Source organism: Populus nigra, chromosome 3 (genome assembly GCF_951802175.1).
Source record: "Populus nigra chromosome 3, ddPopNigr1.1, whole genome shotgun sequence".
In the NCBI taxonomy this organism is placed as follows: Eukaryota; Viridiplantae; Streptophyta; class Magnoliopsida; order Malpighiales; family Salicaceae; genus Populus; species Populus nigra.
The window spans coordinates 26,443,176-26,457,798 of NC_084854.1; the positions used below are offsets into that span (position 1 = coordinate 26,443,176).

General features: G+C 35.1%; 2 protein-coding genes across 9 annotated transcripts; one reads left to right on the plus strand and one right to left on the minus strand.

The window, feature by feature from the left end:
• The first annotated feature begins 4,493 nt into the window (after window positions 1-4,493).
• LOC133688735 (E3 ubiquitin-protein ligase UPL5-like) lies at window positions 4,494-10,843 on the plus strand. Of its 8 annotated transcripts, XR_009841194.1 has the most exons (5): window positions 4,494-6,610; window positions 7,690-8,276; window positions 8,986-9,144; window positions 9,741-9,947; window positions 10,232-10,365. XR_009841194.1 is itself a non-coding variant. In XM_062108328.1 (3 exons), the coding sequence occupies exons 1-3, from the start codon at window positions 4,729-4,731 to the stop codon at window positions 10,493-10,495; spliced, it is 2,586 nt and encodes an 861-aa protein (XP_061964312.1). In that variant the 5' UTR covers window positions 4,494-4,728; the 3' UTR covers window positions 10,496-10,843. The 8 variants fall into 8 exon arrangements, 4 of the variants coding, with proteins under 4 accessions (XP_061964312.1, XP_061964313.1, XP_061964315.1 ...); XR_009841195.1 differs by lacking the exon at window positions 9,741-9,947 and having other exon boundaries at window positions 10,232-10,370; XR_009841197.1 differs by lacking the exon at window positions 8,986-9,144 and having other exon boundaries at window positions 9,741-9,902; window positions 10,232-10,370.
• Window positions 10,844-12,776: 1,933 nt separating this feature from the next.
• On the minus strand, window positions 12,777-14,284 carry LOC133690281 (major latex allergen Hev b 5-like). Its single transcript, XM_062110513.1, has 2 exons — window positions 14,127-14,284; window positions 12,777-13,618 (listed from the first exon to the last, which is right to left on the minus strand). Exons 1-2 carry the CDS (start codon window positions 14,139-14,141, stop codon window positions 13,181-13,183), a joined length of 453 nt encoding a protein of 150 aa, XP_061966497.1. The 5' UTR covers window positions 14,142-14,284; the 3' UTR covers window positions 12,777-13,180.
• Between the last annotated feature and the right edge of the window lie 339 nt (window positions 14,285-14,623).

Consider the following 14,623-nt stretch of genomic DNA (forward strand, 5'->3'; position numbering starts at 1 on the left):
TGTTGTCTTCTGAAAGATTATACAGTCGAGGATTACCAATCCATAAATCATTCTAGAAACTGGTATCTTGAACATTACCCACCGACACACATATTTCTCTAAGGTTGAAATTGTTAGGCTGATCTAATAAACATATATGTCATGGTCGAATTGTTGGGTTGCCTAACTTGAATTTGATTTCTCATCAGCTTTGAAATCCTCATCATAGGTAGCGTTGGGTTACTATATCATATAAAAAAAACAATAAAAATAAAAAGGGACATGCATACATGAATTTCATGTTTTGAAAATAAAAAAATTAATTTAAAAATTATACCAGATTTATTTTATATTTTTATCTTTATTTCTTCAATCAAATATATTTTTAACTTTTTTTTATAAGTTTTTTCTATCTTGATATAATAATAAAACACAACTTTGTTTTTCTTTAAAATAATTTTTTTAAAAGAATACTTCTCTTTAGCTACTTGAATAATATATTTCAAAGAGAACTCTAGATATAATGTAAATTAGAAATAATGATAGACTTGAGTTAATTTGACTATCTATGAAGTAGATATTCATAATTAATCCTGAATCAAAAATTCATTATTTCATTTATTATTTCATAAAAGTCTTCGTATCATCTCAATATTATATAGTATCTAAACGTTACTAAATAATTTCTTTTATTTAATTTTGCACAAATGAGACAAAGCGACAAACTTAAATTTAAAGTTACTATGGTATAGATAAGCATAGTATTTGCAAGAGTTTTAGGCCCCGTTTGTTTGCTGGAAAGTAACTTTTTTTGAAAAGTGAATTTCAGAAAAGTATTTTTTGATATTTGGTAGTGTAATGAAAAATAAATTGGAAAACACTTTCCAGTATTTGGTTATGTCATGGAAAATGAGCTGGAAAATAACTTATTAATGTTTTATTTTTTTCAAGTTTATTAAAATAATAAGGAACAAATCTTACAAATTAAAAAGTTAAATGAGAATGAAATTGAAAAAAAAATATAATTTCATAAATTATCTCAAATAAAATAAATAATAGAGATCAAATAAAAAAAAATTAAAAAATGAAGAAATTAAAATAATAATAATTAACATTTCATAAATTATTTCAAATAAAATTAGTAACAATCAAAAGAATGAGAACCAAGTTTGATAGATAAAAAATTTCAATTAAAAAATGATAAGGGAAAAGCAAAATAAAAATGAGGACCAATTAAAGTTAATATAAAAATTAAATTCTAAGGGATGAAATTAATATATATATATATATAGCAATCAAAAGTTTGAAGATCAAATTTGATATAATCAGCAAATAATATGACATTTCTAAATTTTTCACAACTTCCGAATAGTATTTTCCGCCCAAAATAAAAGAAAAACACTTTCCTAAAAACCAAGTCAAATTTTTTTTTGACCGGAAAGTGTTTTCCGTTGACCAACTTTTCTAATGGCAAACAAACACAGGAAAGTTTGGAAAGTGGTTTCTCAAAAACCACTTTTGAAATAAATGCCCCCTTAGTCATGTTACAAAATCCAGACTGTAAACTCGCTTGATTTGGGGTTTAGATTGATTTGAATATATATATATATATATATATATATATATATATATATATATATATATATATATATGTGATTTAAAATTTAAGTTGATATGGTGAATCCTTATCAATCAACTTATTGATTTATTTATTTTTACAAAATGAGTGTTTTTAACCTATTATTTGTTTTCAAAAACTTAGAGGATTACCCTTTTAAGCAATAATCTAGGCCTTATTTCAAGTTAACCGCAAAATCAAGATTTATAATGTTGATCATAGAGTACTGATGCAGTATCTAGATGTAAAGTAAAGTTAACCATCCCTAATACAAAAAAAATATTCATATATAATGAATCTTTAAATTTTATTACACTATATTTTATTTTTGTAGAGAATGAAATAAATTTCCTATAATTTAAAATGAATCTATACGAAATTAAAAAAAAAAAGAAGAGTAAAGTTGTAAGTTTGCTTACACAATAGGAATATTCATATCCTACTTGTTTTCATATATGTATCTTATATTATTGCCATCACATCAACCAGCTATTGTTTTTTTGGCCACTTTACTCAAGAAATCACATTTCAAAACAGAAAAGACGGCATCCCAAAAAGTAAAAAGAAAAGAAATCGAATCTGATTGTGCTTAAGAATTAAGATAGTGATCATTTCCTCCTCCACTTACCGGCAATTATGTATAGACAACACGGTGCATTGCGACTGCACTTAAATTTCACCAGCAATATAAAACACAAAAAATAATATTTTGTGGTGTGACACAACCTGCAGTGCACTGCGTTGCAATTTTGCTGATATCATTTTGCACGATGACCTAATTACAGGGTTTGAGTAGAAATCTTGGATTCTCTCCAGGAATGAGATCAGAATCCACTCAGATATCCTGCAGTATTGCCAATATAGATCCCTCCTCCTTTGTCCATAAATACCCCCCATCTCCTCCTTCCTTAGCATACAACTAAGCCTACAACATGCCAGTAGCAAAAAATGAGAGATTCTTAGTAGACTCCCTGTGAAGTCTCTTTCAAGATTCAAATGTGTATCGAAGTCTGTTTAGGCATTATTAAGCAGCATCTCCAAAGAGCAGTTCTCGAACAAGCTCTTCTGTGTTGATGATGAAGAATGGAGCAAAGTTAGAAGGCTGTCCTTGCCATTTTCTTCAGCACTATGCAGAGATGAACTCTCCGGTTAATGTTGCAATGGATTGCTTTGCATTTCACACCAACGATTTAATGAAGCTATCTAATTTCTCATCAATCCCTCTACTGGGGTCTATAAAAAACTTCCATTTCCAGGTTTCGATATTGTCGCACCCAAGGACTCTTACACTGCTATTTGTGTTTTGGTTATCATCATGGCGACGATGACTACAAGGTCGTCGGATGTGTTTATGTATATGAAAATATTGACTCCTATGTACGTGAGGCTAGAGTCTACTCTTTGAAAACAGATGAGTGGAAAGGCACTGGAGATATTCCATTCCATCTAATTGATATGAGCTGCTTTTTGGCTCGGAAACAATTTTATTATCTGGAAAGCAATTCGTGGGCTCAAAGAGAAGGGAGGTACTTGGTAGTTTCTTATGACATGAGCACAGAAGAGTCCATGGAGCTTCCTCAACCTGTGGTCAGTACTCATCCTGTCCAGGGCTGAGTCAGCACAAGAGATTTCTTAGCAACAAAGAATTAAATCAATCGGAGTCGAGCAGAATGGCCTTTCTCTAATGGTATTATGTTAGGAATATGATATCGAAGAACAAGAGTTCGTTCGTTTGGTTTTTTTTTTTGTTTTGTTATTGTTGCAATTATGTTTTGAAGTTGTTTTTTTTAAATTATATTAAAATAATATTTATTTTATTTTTTAAATTTAAAATTGAAACTTTTTCTACACTAGCAATGACTTGTTTAGAAGATCTGAAAGCATTTTAGACAGGATATCTAAGTTTCTTTTATCGTAAAAAGAACAGTATCACTGTATTTCTTTTCATCTAAAATACCATTATAATGGTATTCTAACTTACTAATTACGCTCTCGATTATTATAAAAAAGAAAAAAGAGTATGTACATAAATATGACCATTTTATTGGATTAATTAAATTGTAGGATCTGCTTCCTCAGGTTCTGCGGACCTCACCGTCCTTGCTCAGGAAGTTGTTGATGGGTTCCTCTTTTTGTTATGCCACGTGGATTTCATTAGGTGAAGACGGTAGCACACATTGCACTGTACACCGACCCTAACCAGCTTCGCTAACACCCATCTTGCATTGTCCGCTCTAGAGTCCAGCCTTTCCATCCCAATTAAATCTTCTTCTCTTTTCAAGCATATCCTTTACATTATATTCATATAAATTCATTTATTTTTCATATTAAGCTCAAGAATATATAAAATTTTAAATAAATATCATTAAATGCAAATTAGTTTTATCGATATTCTTATCAACACGTTTATTATCTTATTAAAACAAATTGGATTAAATGCATGTTAAATTCATATATATATATATATATATATCATCATTCAAAATCTATTTTTTTGTTTTATAAAAATATTATATTTAAGCTATAACTATAAGCACTTACGGTCATAATTTAAAATTCAAAATTCAAAATTTATCAATTATCTTTTCATGAAAAAAAATTATAATGCTCAAGATATAATTATCAGTACTTATTTAATAAAAAAATAAATCCGAAATTCATTAAATAGATATTATCGCTCGATCGCCGTAAAATTTATCTTTCACCGAATCATGAAAAAAGTAATTTCCAGTAACGTAAATCAATCACACAAATAGAATACGTTCACATTACCGACGTGATCATCAAGAATCTCACAAAAACCCCATGAGCCGAGCCACACCTAGCCTTCTCTCAAGCCCAATTTCGTAAATAGCTAAACAAAAACACACACACAATAATATAATACTCTAGCGTAAGATTACAGTCTCTTCGTTGCTGACGGCTGTTAAAATAAACACCCAGAGCCAGTCCCTCAAGAAACCCCACCGAGACAGAGACGACACCATCTTCGTCCAGTCCTTTCCTCGTCGTTTACTCTCTCCGTTAATCAAAACCACGCGGTTTCACTCTCTCCGACAACGATCTCATGCCTTCTCTCCTACCTTAAAGTTTCCCAGGTCGGGGAGAACACAATCATCACCGTTCATCAAATGTCTCTTCCCCAATCACCCACCGCTGATTCTCTTCATCAACAGCGCTCCTCCACCGTTGATCACCGTGTCTCTTCCAAACGCAAACTAGACGATGTGGATGACAACGACGCCGTTTTCTCTGACTTAATCTCTGTCAGGATGCGTAAAGACGACACCGAGTCATCCACCGGCAACAATCAAGAACAACAACAACAACAACCTCCCTCCATCTCCTCCACCAATCAGCTCTCCACGCGTGTCTCCGACGCCTCCACCTCTTCATCATCCACCAACTTCCCCTCCTCCGCCATGGGGACCACCACACCCTCGCCGCTGCGGAGGTCGCAATCAAGACTCCAATTCTTTATCAGAATGATCTCCGATGCAACTCATGTTGTGATCAACGCGAACTCGAGCGATTCTGTTAAATCACTCCACGAACAGATTCGCGCGATGACCGGAATTCCGGTGATAGAGCAGAGATTAATCTACTTAGGTAAGCAATTGCAATACGAGAACAAACTCTCCGATTACTCTATTGAGAACGATTCGATTCTTCATTTAGTCGGTCGAATGCGTAGCACTAGGCATCCTCGTACTTGTCAATTGATTAATGATATGGTTTCTTACATTTGTCGGATTTGTAAGTCTATATTGCCGTGTGGTGTTCATCCTTACACGTCAAAACATATAAAGGATTTGATGGATGAGTTCTTTAGTTTGACGCCCAAGGATGATAATGAGGATGCTTCGGGGCACTTGAATGTTTTTTTGTCCAATAGTGCACCGGCCGCGCTGGTTGCACTTTATGTTTCGAGTATTAAAGGGAATAAGGATTGTGCGGAGGGTGCTATTAGGCACTTTTTGAATTCGTGTAGGGAGTCGTTGCCTAAGAATTTGCATTTACAGTGTGTGCCGATTGTGATGGAGTTTTGTAATTTGTTGAGGAAGGTTGGGAGTGATGATCCGTTGTATGTTGTTTGTAGGAGTTGTCTTGGTTCGTTGTTGGAGAATGGTGGGGGTACGTGTGGGTGGAGGTATCATGGAGGGGAGGAGGGGAAGGGAGTTGTTATGCAGGAGATTTTTCCATTTGTTAGTGAGTTGGGGAGCAAGTTGTCTAAAGATTTGACGGGGAGTGTGGCGGAGAGTATGGGGCCATCGGAGGCTGATGTTAAGGATTTTTCGGCGTTTTTGATACCATTGCATAGTGTGATATCCGAGCAAAGGGGATTTGGGAGTCCAATTTCGATGCCTTTGAAGAAGAGGGCGTTTAATTGTCCATTGTATGCGAAAGAAATTGAGCAGCTTCATGTGATATTCATTGATTTGCTGGATATTATGGAGAAATGTCTTGAGAAAATGCAGGATTCTTCGAATTTGAAAACGAATGGAGAAGGTGAGTTGAATCATACAGGTTGGATCCAATATTTGTTTATTTTGAAGGAGTTGAATAACATTGCTAAACTTTATAAGGGTGCTGAGGAAAAGTTTTGGACGGTTTTGAGGCTTAGAAAAGCTTCCTTGTGTGTGCTGATTGTTAGATATGCTAAACGAACTGATGATCATCAGTGGCTTCTTCAGCATAAGGATGTGACTGATTTTGACTCTAGGAGGCATTTGGCTATGATGATGTTCCCTGAGGTGAAAGAAGATTACGAGGATCTGCATGAGATGCTCATTGATCGGTCGCAATTGTTGGCAGAGTCATTTGAGTACATAGTGCATGCCGAATCAGATACACTGCATGGTGGTTTATTTATGGAATTTAAAAATGAGGAAGCAACTGGTCCTGGTGTATTGCGTGAGTGGTTTTTCTTGGTTACACAAGCTATATTTGATCCTCAAAATGCCCTTTTTGTGGCATGCCCAAGTGATCGTAGAAGGTTCTATCCTAATCCCGGTAAGCTTCTGCTGCCTTTTTAATAAATGCTTTACCTGAACAATGTATAGGCTTTCCTATACGTTTTATCTTTTCTTGATTGAATGTAGTTCGAGATGATGAAAATTCATAAACAATATGTTGAACTTCCCTGTGTCTAGTGTGGCACACAAGCATCATGTTTGGAACATTGAGTTGCATATATTCATACGGGAAAATAAAAATATACTTAAGAGAAACTAGATGTGCAGTTCCTGCTATTATATGAACTTATATTTAATGTGTAATGATGTTACTAGTGGGCGAGTTCATCTGAAATTGCTCAACCTAAATTCTTTTGGAAGTCAAAATCAGGATTGGAAAAATGATTTTTGGATGGTTCAATAGTTTTAACATGTCAATGCTTATCCATCACTCACAACCAGGAAGAGTTACACCTAAATCTGAAGAATGTGAAACTTAATATTAAATTTAGGTCATAATTTGGATTGAAATAACAATTTTAAGAAGGTTGGAGAGTTTTCCTACACATGATCGAATACTGTGGGGCTTAAACTTTTATATTTTGCTAATATTGTTTGGTATTTAACTGTAGGAGAGATTAGTCATTGCACTCTGTTAGTGCTCTTTCACTAACATTTATTGGTATAAAAGGTATTTACCATGTGGGTCCATGGCAATATGGGATAAAGGAGCATTGCATCCTATAGAATAAGTTTCCTAGCATAAATTTGTTAAGCTCTAATTGCTGAACCTCTTGTTTTACAAATATTTTTTTGTGAAATACCTGAGCCCCTAGTATTGTTCTACATGAATGTTTTCCATGTTCTCCAATTCTGTTATCTGAACTCCATATTTTGACAAATATGTTATTGGTTCTGTTTGGAGGATTAACATATGTAATTACTCCACTGCATTAAACTTGCATTGATGAGCTCTGAAATGGCTCTTCAAAGAATTATCATTGAGGTTTTTTATTGTGTTCTGGTTCTGGACTTGAATTAAGTTCCATGGTCTTGGTTGGATTCAATTGTTGGCATGGACAACCACTAACAAACAAAGTATAAATATGGACTTCATTGTTTTCACTTCACGTGCAGCATCTAAGGTGGATCCCATGCACCTTGATTATTTCACATTCTCTGGTCGAGTGATTGCATTAGCTTTGATGCATAAAGTGCAAGTCGGCATTGTATTTGATCGTGTGTTTTTCTTGCAATTGGCTGGGATGCATATTTCTTTGGAAGACATACGGGATGCAGATCCATGCTTGTATAGCAGTTGCAAACAGATTCTGCAGATGGATCCTGAGTTCATTGATTCAGATGCTTTGGGGCTGACATTTGTCAGAGAAGTTGAGGAGCTAGGATCCATAAAAGTTGTGGAACTTTGCCCTGGTGGGAAAGGCATTGTTGTAAATAGCAAGAACCGGGAGAAATATGTCAATCTGCTAATTCAACATCACTTTGTCACATCTATCTCTGACCCTGTATCTCGATTTGCACGTGGTTTTTCTGATATTCTTAACCCTGGGGAACAGAAGCTCTTCTTCCGAAGCTTGGAGCTTGAAGATCTTGATTGGATGCTATATGGAAGTGAAAGTGCTATATGTGTGGAAGACTGGAAGGCTCACACTGAGTACAGCAGCTACAAGGAAACTGATCCTCAGATATCCTGGTTCTGGGAGGTATGCTCTTGCATGCTTTTCATTCATGTTATATCTCAAATCTAAACATTTTTTTTTTTTTTTTTTTGCGGTATAGGTTCTTCTTCATCTCATATTTCTAGACTTTATAATCAGTTATAATCTTTATGGGATGGATGGTATATTTTCTTGGGAAACAAATATCTGTAGAATGCAGACTGTTTGTATTCTTTTCTTTTATATTTCTTGGATGTAGCTTTTGTTCATTATTCTCTAACATGACAGAACAATCCTTTTCTGTATATCCTTACCAGGTGTGCTGCTGTTTTGCTAATTAAGTATAGCCTAAATACTATGTGAATTCATTTTTTTCTAATGTACGATGGTGTGGAAAATAGGACATGTGAGGTTGTTTGCCAGTTCACCATTCGACTTCTGCATGTCAGCTAATCACTTTGGTGCAATGTCTTAAATGCTGACAGATGTGTGACTTAAGTTGTTGACACATGATAAATACTAAAGCAAATTCAAAGTGCTTTCCATGTTTGGCTTGTCACATCTACAGATCATTTTGAATCTCAAATGCTCAAGGTTGTGCCATGAATTCCTCAACTTAGTGACGATCTCATGGTTAAATAAAGAAGCATATTAGGAACTTAGTTTGTGTTTGCTAAGATCAAATTTAAGAGTTTAAGTTATGTTATTATGGGAATTTTTGGTGATGAAGTTTGAATTCATGGTATTCATGCAGGCATTTACACAAATACAAATGTCAAAATGTTGAGCATGTACGTTATATTGACTGCATATATACATGGGAAGGGAAAAAAAATTGTTGCTGTGAAATTAGAGTATGGTGGGTGTAGTTGGATTTCTTATGTGCTTCCACAAGTGTGCTAGACTTTGGGAGGTAAGGCCAGAGTTGGAACAATTGTGGATTTTGTTTCCATACTTCCGTTGGTTCCTCTTTCCGTGGGGTTGTGAATGGATAGGCCTTGGGAGTGGTGTTTTATTTGTCAAAATATTGATTTTATATCCATTAAGGAATTTTCTGTATTTTATAAGGTTTTTCTTTTGCACCAGATGGGCTGTTTATCCCATCAGCAGTTTGGAGTTTAACTGATTTTTTTGTTAGGTGATAAAATTGAGTATGTGGTTTCCCTTTGAACTTTAATGTGCCGCTAATGTTGGTCCATCAGGTTTTATTGTCTCATAAAAATATTCCAGGTGAGAGTTGAAATGAGGGTGGATTTTGTTTCTTTTAATTTCTTGCTTTGCAGAGTGAGCTGAGCAAAACAGAAATAAGGTACATTTTGTTTTGAAAATCAGCCTTAAGGTAGATATGCCTATTCAGCTAGTTGGTCATTGGTCATAACAAAAGCATATCTCTGATAACAGTGTGGGATTTGATTGATGCTCATTTGATAAAGCACTGCTTTTGAGAAAGTTTGTTATTCCATTCAGGTCTTTATTAGGTCCTCCTCACTCTTTATCCTTGTGTATCAGGCATGTCCTTATTCCATCACCAGCGTGGAATAACCTTATTAATTAATTTGCTAGCCATCAAAAACAGAGGATGTGGGTTTCCCATGAACTTTGATTGATCACCAGTGGTAGGATGCCTGATTTTTGGTTGGTTCATAATATACTCAACAAATGACACTCAAGGTACTTGAGAGAAACCAGTAAATAATCGTGCACTCCATGGAAGAGGTAGTCAAACCCCACATAGAGAGCTCCACTCAATATACTGAGTTTTATTCCAGAAGTCTCCATAGAATTATTTTTTGCTTTTGATCTTAAAAATATTCATGAGAAAATGATATGAGGAAGTGAGAACCATATTGGCCTGCATTTGCATTCATGGACCTTGAGTTTTTTACCAGTCAGCTGCAGTTGAGATAGTCCCACATTTCTCATATGTAATAGTAAAAAGTTCTGTCAGGGCAAAAGCATTGCTTTTTATTTTATTTATCCTCTACCTGAACATCTTGCAGATTGTTGGGGGAATGTCAGCAGATCAGAGAAAGGTTCTTCTCTTCTTTTGGACCTCGGTGAAGTATCTACCTGTTGAGGGTTTCCGTGGTTTGGCCTCGCGACTTTACATTTACAAGTCCACAGAACCACATGATCACCTTCCTTCATCTCATACATGCTTTTACCGGCTGTGTTTCCCACCTTATCCCTCCATGGCTATCATGCAAGATCGCCTCCGCGTCATCACCCAAGAACATGTTGGATGCAGTTTTGGCACTTGGTAATGCATTGGGTACATTCACTTTCAGGGTAAACAAGGGTTCTTACTGCACATAGAAAAGATTTCATCTCAGCTTGTACAGATAGGTTTATGTCGCCAGTTTCATTAGACTATGTAAGAAAGTCTCGTAGTTAATTTATGTTTCCTCCAGGAAAGTTGGGATGTCATTGCTCTTTTTGTCAGACTGTTAATATAGGTATAGCGTAAATAATGCTGCTGGGGGCTAGAAGGAAGAAAATTTCTAAGCTCCCAGATGGACTTCCTTCATCAGTAACAGTAGCTGATTTTCTTGTCATGCAAGTACACAGATTATGCAATGACATCCAAATTCATAGAAAGGTTATTATTCTCACTTCTCTCGTTTGCACGTCCAAAATTATTGAATGATTCAACTGTCTCGTTGAAAAATGTATGTAATTTATTTTGCTGGTCAGTATATTATTATCATCTAATGCTTGATTATCTTTGTATTTGGCTATGTTCTTGCCTAATTAGGGTTCTGTTTTGCTAATACAGCACGGTTCTTGTTACGACAAAGATTCTCCGTGTTTCGCAAATTATTAGGTCATCTGATAAGTTATGTTCATCATGTGAAGGAAACATGATGAAACAACCTTTTTCCCTGAAAGTCGTTACAATCTTACATTGTCCTTTGCATTTGTCGTATGACCAGGCACTGGATCAAATTTCTTGCCTGTATCTGTATGAATCTTCTTGCCTGTATCTGTATGAATCTTGTTACGGATTATCAAGTCGTTTGGAGTCGATCTTTGATATGTTGTTTCAAATTATTGAACTGCATGATGAAGCTTATTCTACAGGAGTTAACATTGATAGATATTTGTTTCATTGTTCTGGCACTAAGCTGTTGTCACCATTCATAGATGGACCTGAGCCTCCTGACATTACATATCTTTCCATTGGAAAGAGACCACTGTGAACTTGTCTTGGCCTCCAAGATTCAAGATCACACGTAACCAAGATTTGTGGCGTAGCTACTTTGCCATGTTGATAAGCAAATAAAAAGTCTGGAAGGTTTAATTGGGAAATTATTTCTGTGCTTGAAAAAATGAGATATTTCATCAAAATCACACTGTTTGATGTAATGGTAGTGGTAAACCTGTAGCAGTCCTTTTTTATTTGTGTGGGTTCCAAAAGGAGTTTCAATCCGTGCTATTGTATGATATCGTTTGGTATTTTGCAGTTTGATTGTTTTCCAAGTATATTAATTTAGCAAATTGATATTTTTTTTCTGTGTTTTTTTCTTAGTAAAAAGCATTTATATTTTTTTTTCAAACAAAAAGCATTTAGAACTAAATTACTAAATATAAAATCTTTAGTTATTGTTTCGACTTTCGAGAGATAGAAAATATAGAAACAATGAGAATAAAGGGGAAATGTCCTTTGTATATTTATATTAAAATGATAAAAATTTATTTCAAGATTAACATATATAAATTTATTTTGTATCCCTAACTCACCAACTAAATATATTTCTAACCAAATGTAACATAAAAATCTTGTATCTCCCACTGCTATTGAGCATACTATCAACCTGTATGTCCAACTCTTAATGTTTCCTATATGAATAGGATTGTGATATAGCCGTCTAGTAAAAAAATTAATATAAATTTACCGTAACTAAATAAAAATTTACTACAAATAAATAAATTATCTAAATAATCTAATAGATATTTTTATGACTTGATGTGATTGATAGAGTTAGATTTAAGAGGAAGTCCAGTCACAACAGATTAGCATAGTGATTAACTTTTGATTGGATTATTAAATCAAATTTATATTTTTACAAGAGATTCTTGAGACCTGATTCTAGAAAGGCACTTTACCAATTTATTAGCTACATGAAATTCATCAAATTAGGCTTTAAAAATCATGTTTGATTCAGTTTCTTTATTTTTTTTTTGGATTTTATGATTTTAGCTATCTTTCAATTTTCATTTTAGGTTTCTAGTTTTTCAAGGTGACTTGTAATTTTTTTGGAAATGTAGAACTTATTAGATTAATATTTCAGAAATAAAATAAGATTTAAGTTTTTCAGCTAATTTTTTTTTTTTTTTTTTTTTTGGTGCTTGCTACTTTCACCTGCATCAGATTGGATTTGACATGGCCTAGAAATCTATTATGTGCAAGCTGTTATTGCTGCAAGGATGATTAGCATCTGCATGCCTTCATGATTTATGCGTTGGACTTTATACTAAAACCTTGGCAAGTCTTATTTCTCACAAAAAAACGAAGCATAGAAAACTAGCAGTAGCAAGTGCTCATTTACTAAACATAAACATAGCAATATAATTTTTATTATCAAGCCTAGATAGAGATCACATCATCACACCATTTCAAAACCAATAGAACATGTGGAAACCCACATACATTCAAATTAACCCCATGCCACCATGAGTCATGGCCCTTGCAATGGCAACCGTTCTTGCTGTGTGCTCTGACCTGGGCTGGCAAGTTGTAATCTGATGTGTGTTCCAAGTGCTTAGTATCGACTCTATAGCTTCCATATCCCATGATCCCATCCAAAACCCTTTCTGTAACCATAATCATAAATCAATAAACAGAGAAATGAAACAAAACAGAAACCTGAGGACTTTGACAGTGAAACCTAGAAGAAAAACAAAGACCCCACCCCACTAGTATCAATCACTTCACAGAATCAATCTATTCACTCAGTAGTCTCCACAGGAACTTCTGCGGTGGTTGTCTCTGCAGCTGGTGTCTCAGCTGGCTTCTCTTCTTCTGCTGGCTTCTCTTCCTCAACAGGAGCCGGTGCTGCCTCCTCTTTAGTCTCTTCGACAACAGTATCCTCAGCAACAGTCTCCTCAGCAACAGTCTCTTCAGGCTTGTCCTCAGGAGTTTCTTCTGCTGCTGGGGCTGCAACCTCTTCAGGCTCAGTTTTTGCTGGTTCTTCTACAACCTCCTTGGTTTCAACCTCAACTGCAGGTTCAGCTTCAGGTTCTGCGGCTGGAGCATCAGCGGGTGCTGCTTCTGTTGGCTCTTCAGCTACTGGCTCAGAGGCCGGTGGTGCAGTGTCTGTTGTTGTCTCCTCAGTCTTGGTCACCTTAGGTACCTCGGTCTCAGGAATTGATGGAGCAGCTTCAACCTGCAACAAAAACCATACTGATATTTATCCCAAGATGTATAACCAAACAGAAGAAAACTAGAAGGGTTTTTAGGATTCATATTTCCTTAATCTGTGTTACTTTCTCTTGAGAACAAAAGCTTAGAACATGAATAGGGTTCTTGAAAAGATCATCAGGAAAAGAAAAAAAAGTGTCAAGTGGCTTATGATTTTGTTGGTCTATCTCAAGAGGTAAAGTTGGTTGATCGAAACCAGAATTTTCAAATCTAGCTCAGAGAATAAGTTGATCTATCACTTGATCTAGATGCAGAAACATTTGATCATAAAATTAAGAAGTAGGAAAAAAACTTCAGTCAGAAAGATACTATCGCTCAAAAGGACTCAACAACACGCACACGCTGCATGTGTCTCAAGGTGATCTAGCTACCACTTGTGCTAGATCAAGAAATGGGTTGTAATGATAGACTAAGAGGCTTGAAGATTTGTGCTTATAGGCAAGAAAAATATTGATTTTTGCAGAAATATTTACCTCAACAGTGGCCATTTTGGAAAGCAAAGAGGGAACGATAGTAGTATTCGGAGGAGGATAGAAAGAAATTAAGAAAGGAGGGTATAGACACAAATTAGGATGCTTGTGAGCTAGTGAAGTGGAGAGATGATCAATGCGAGAGCTATTTATAGAGGAGAGAAATGCATAGATTATTAAAAGAATGAGAGCATGAGATCATCGGGAGCATGCTCACTTGGAGAATCTTTCAACTTGACACCTCATATTGCTGACAAGACACCTTAGCATGTCTTGCTAGTTGTAAATATGTTATTTCTTTTTTCATATAAAGTATGATTGAGATTAGAATTTTTATATGATTTTAATAGATGGAATTGACAAATACTTAAATCAAATATGAATTGGCAATCCAAATGGTGGAGGCCATTTCATATATCAGCAACATACCTTTCTTTTGAGTGGGTTCCCATGTGTTCTTATTTTCTAGGAGGGCATAATCTAGGTTAATTACTGCCTAG

Bases quoted from the DNA above. Each gene is read 5' to 3' on its own strand.
- LOC133688735 (XM_062108327.1), top strand. From the start codon at position 4,729: ATGTCTCTTCCCCAATCACCCACCGCTGATTCTCTTCATCAACAGCGC. The intron at 6,611-7,689 runs GTAAGCTTCTGC...CTTCACGTGCAG, and splicing joins AAGGTTCTATCCTAATCCCG to CATCTAAGGTGGATCCCATG. The intron at 8,277-10,231 runs GTATGCTCTTGC...AACATCTTGCAG, and splicing joins AGATATCCTGGTTCTGGGAG to ATTGTTGGGGGAATGTCAGC.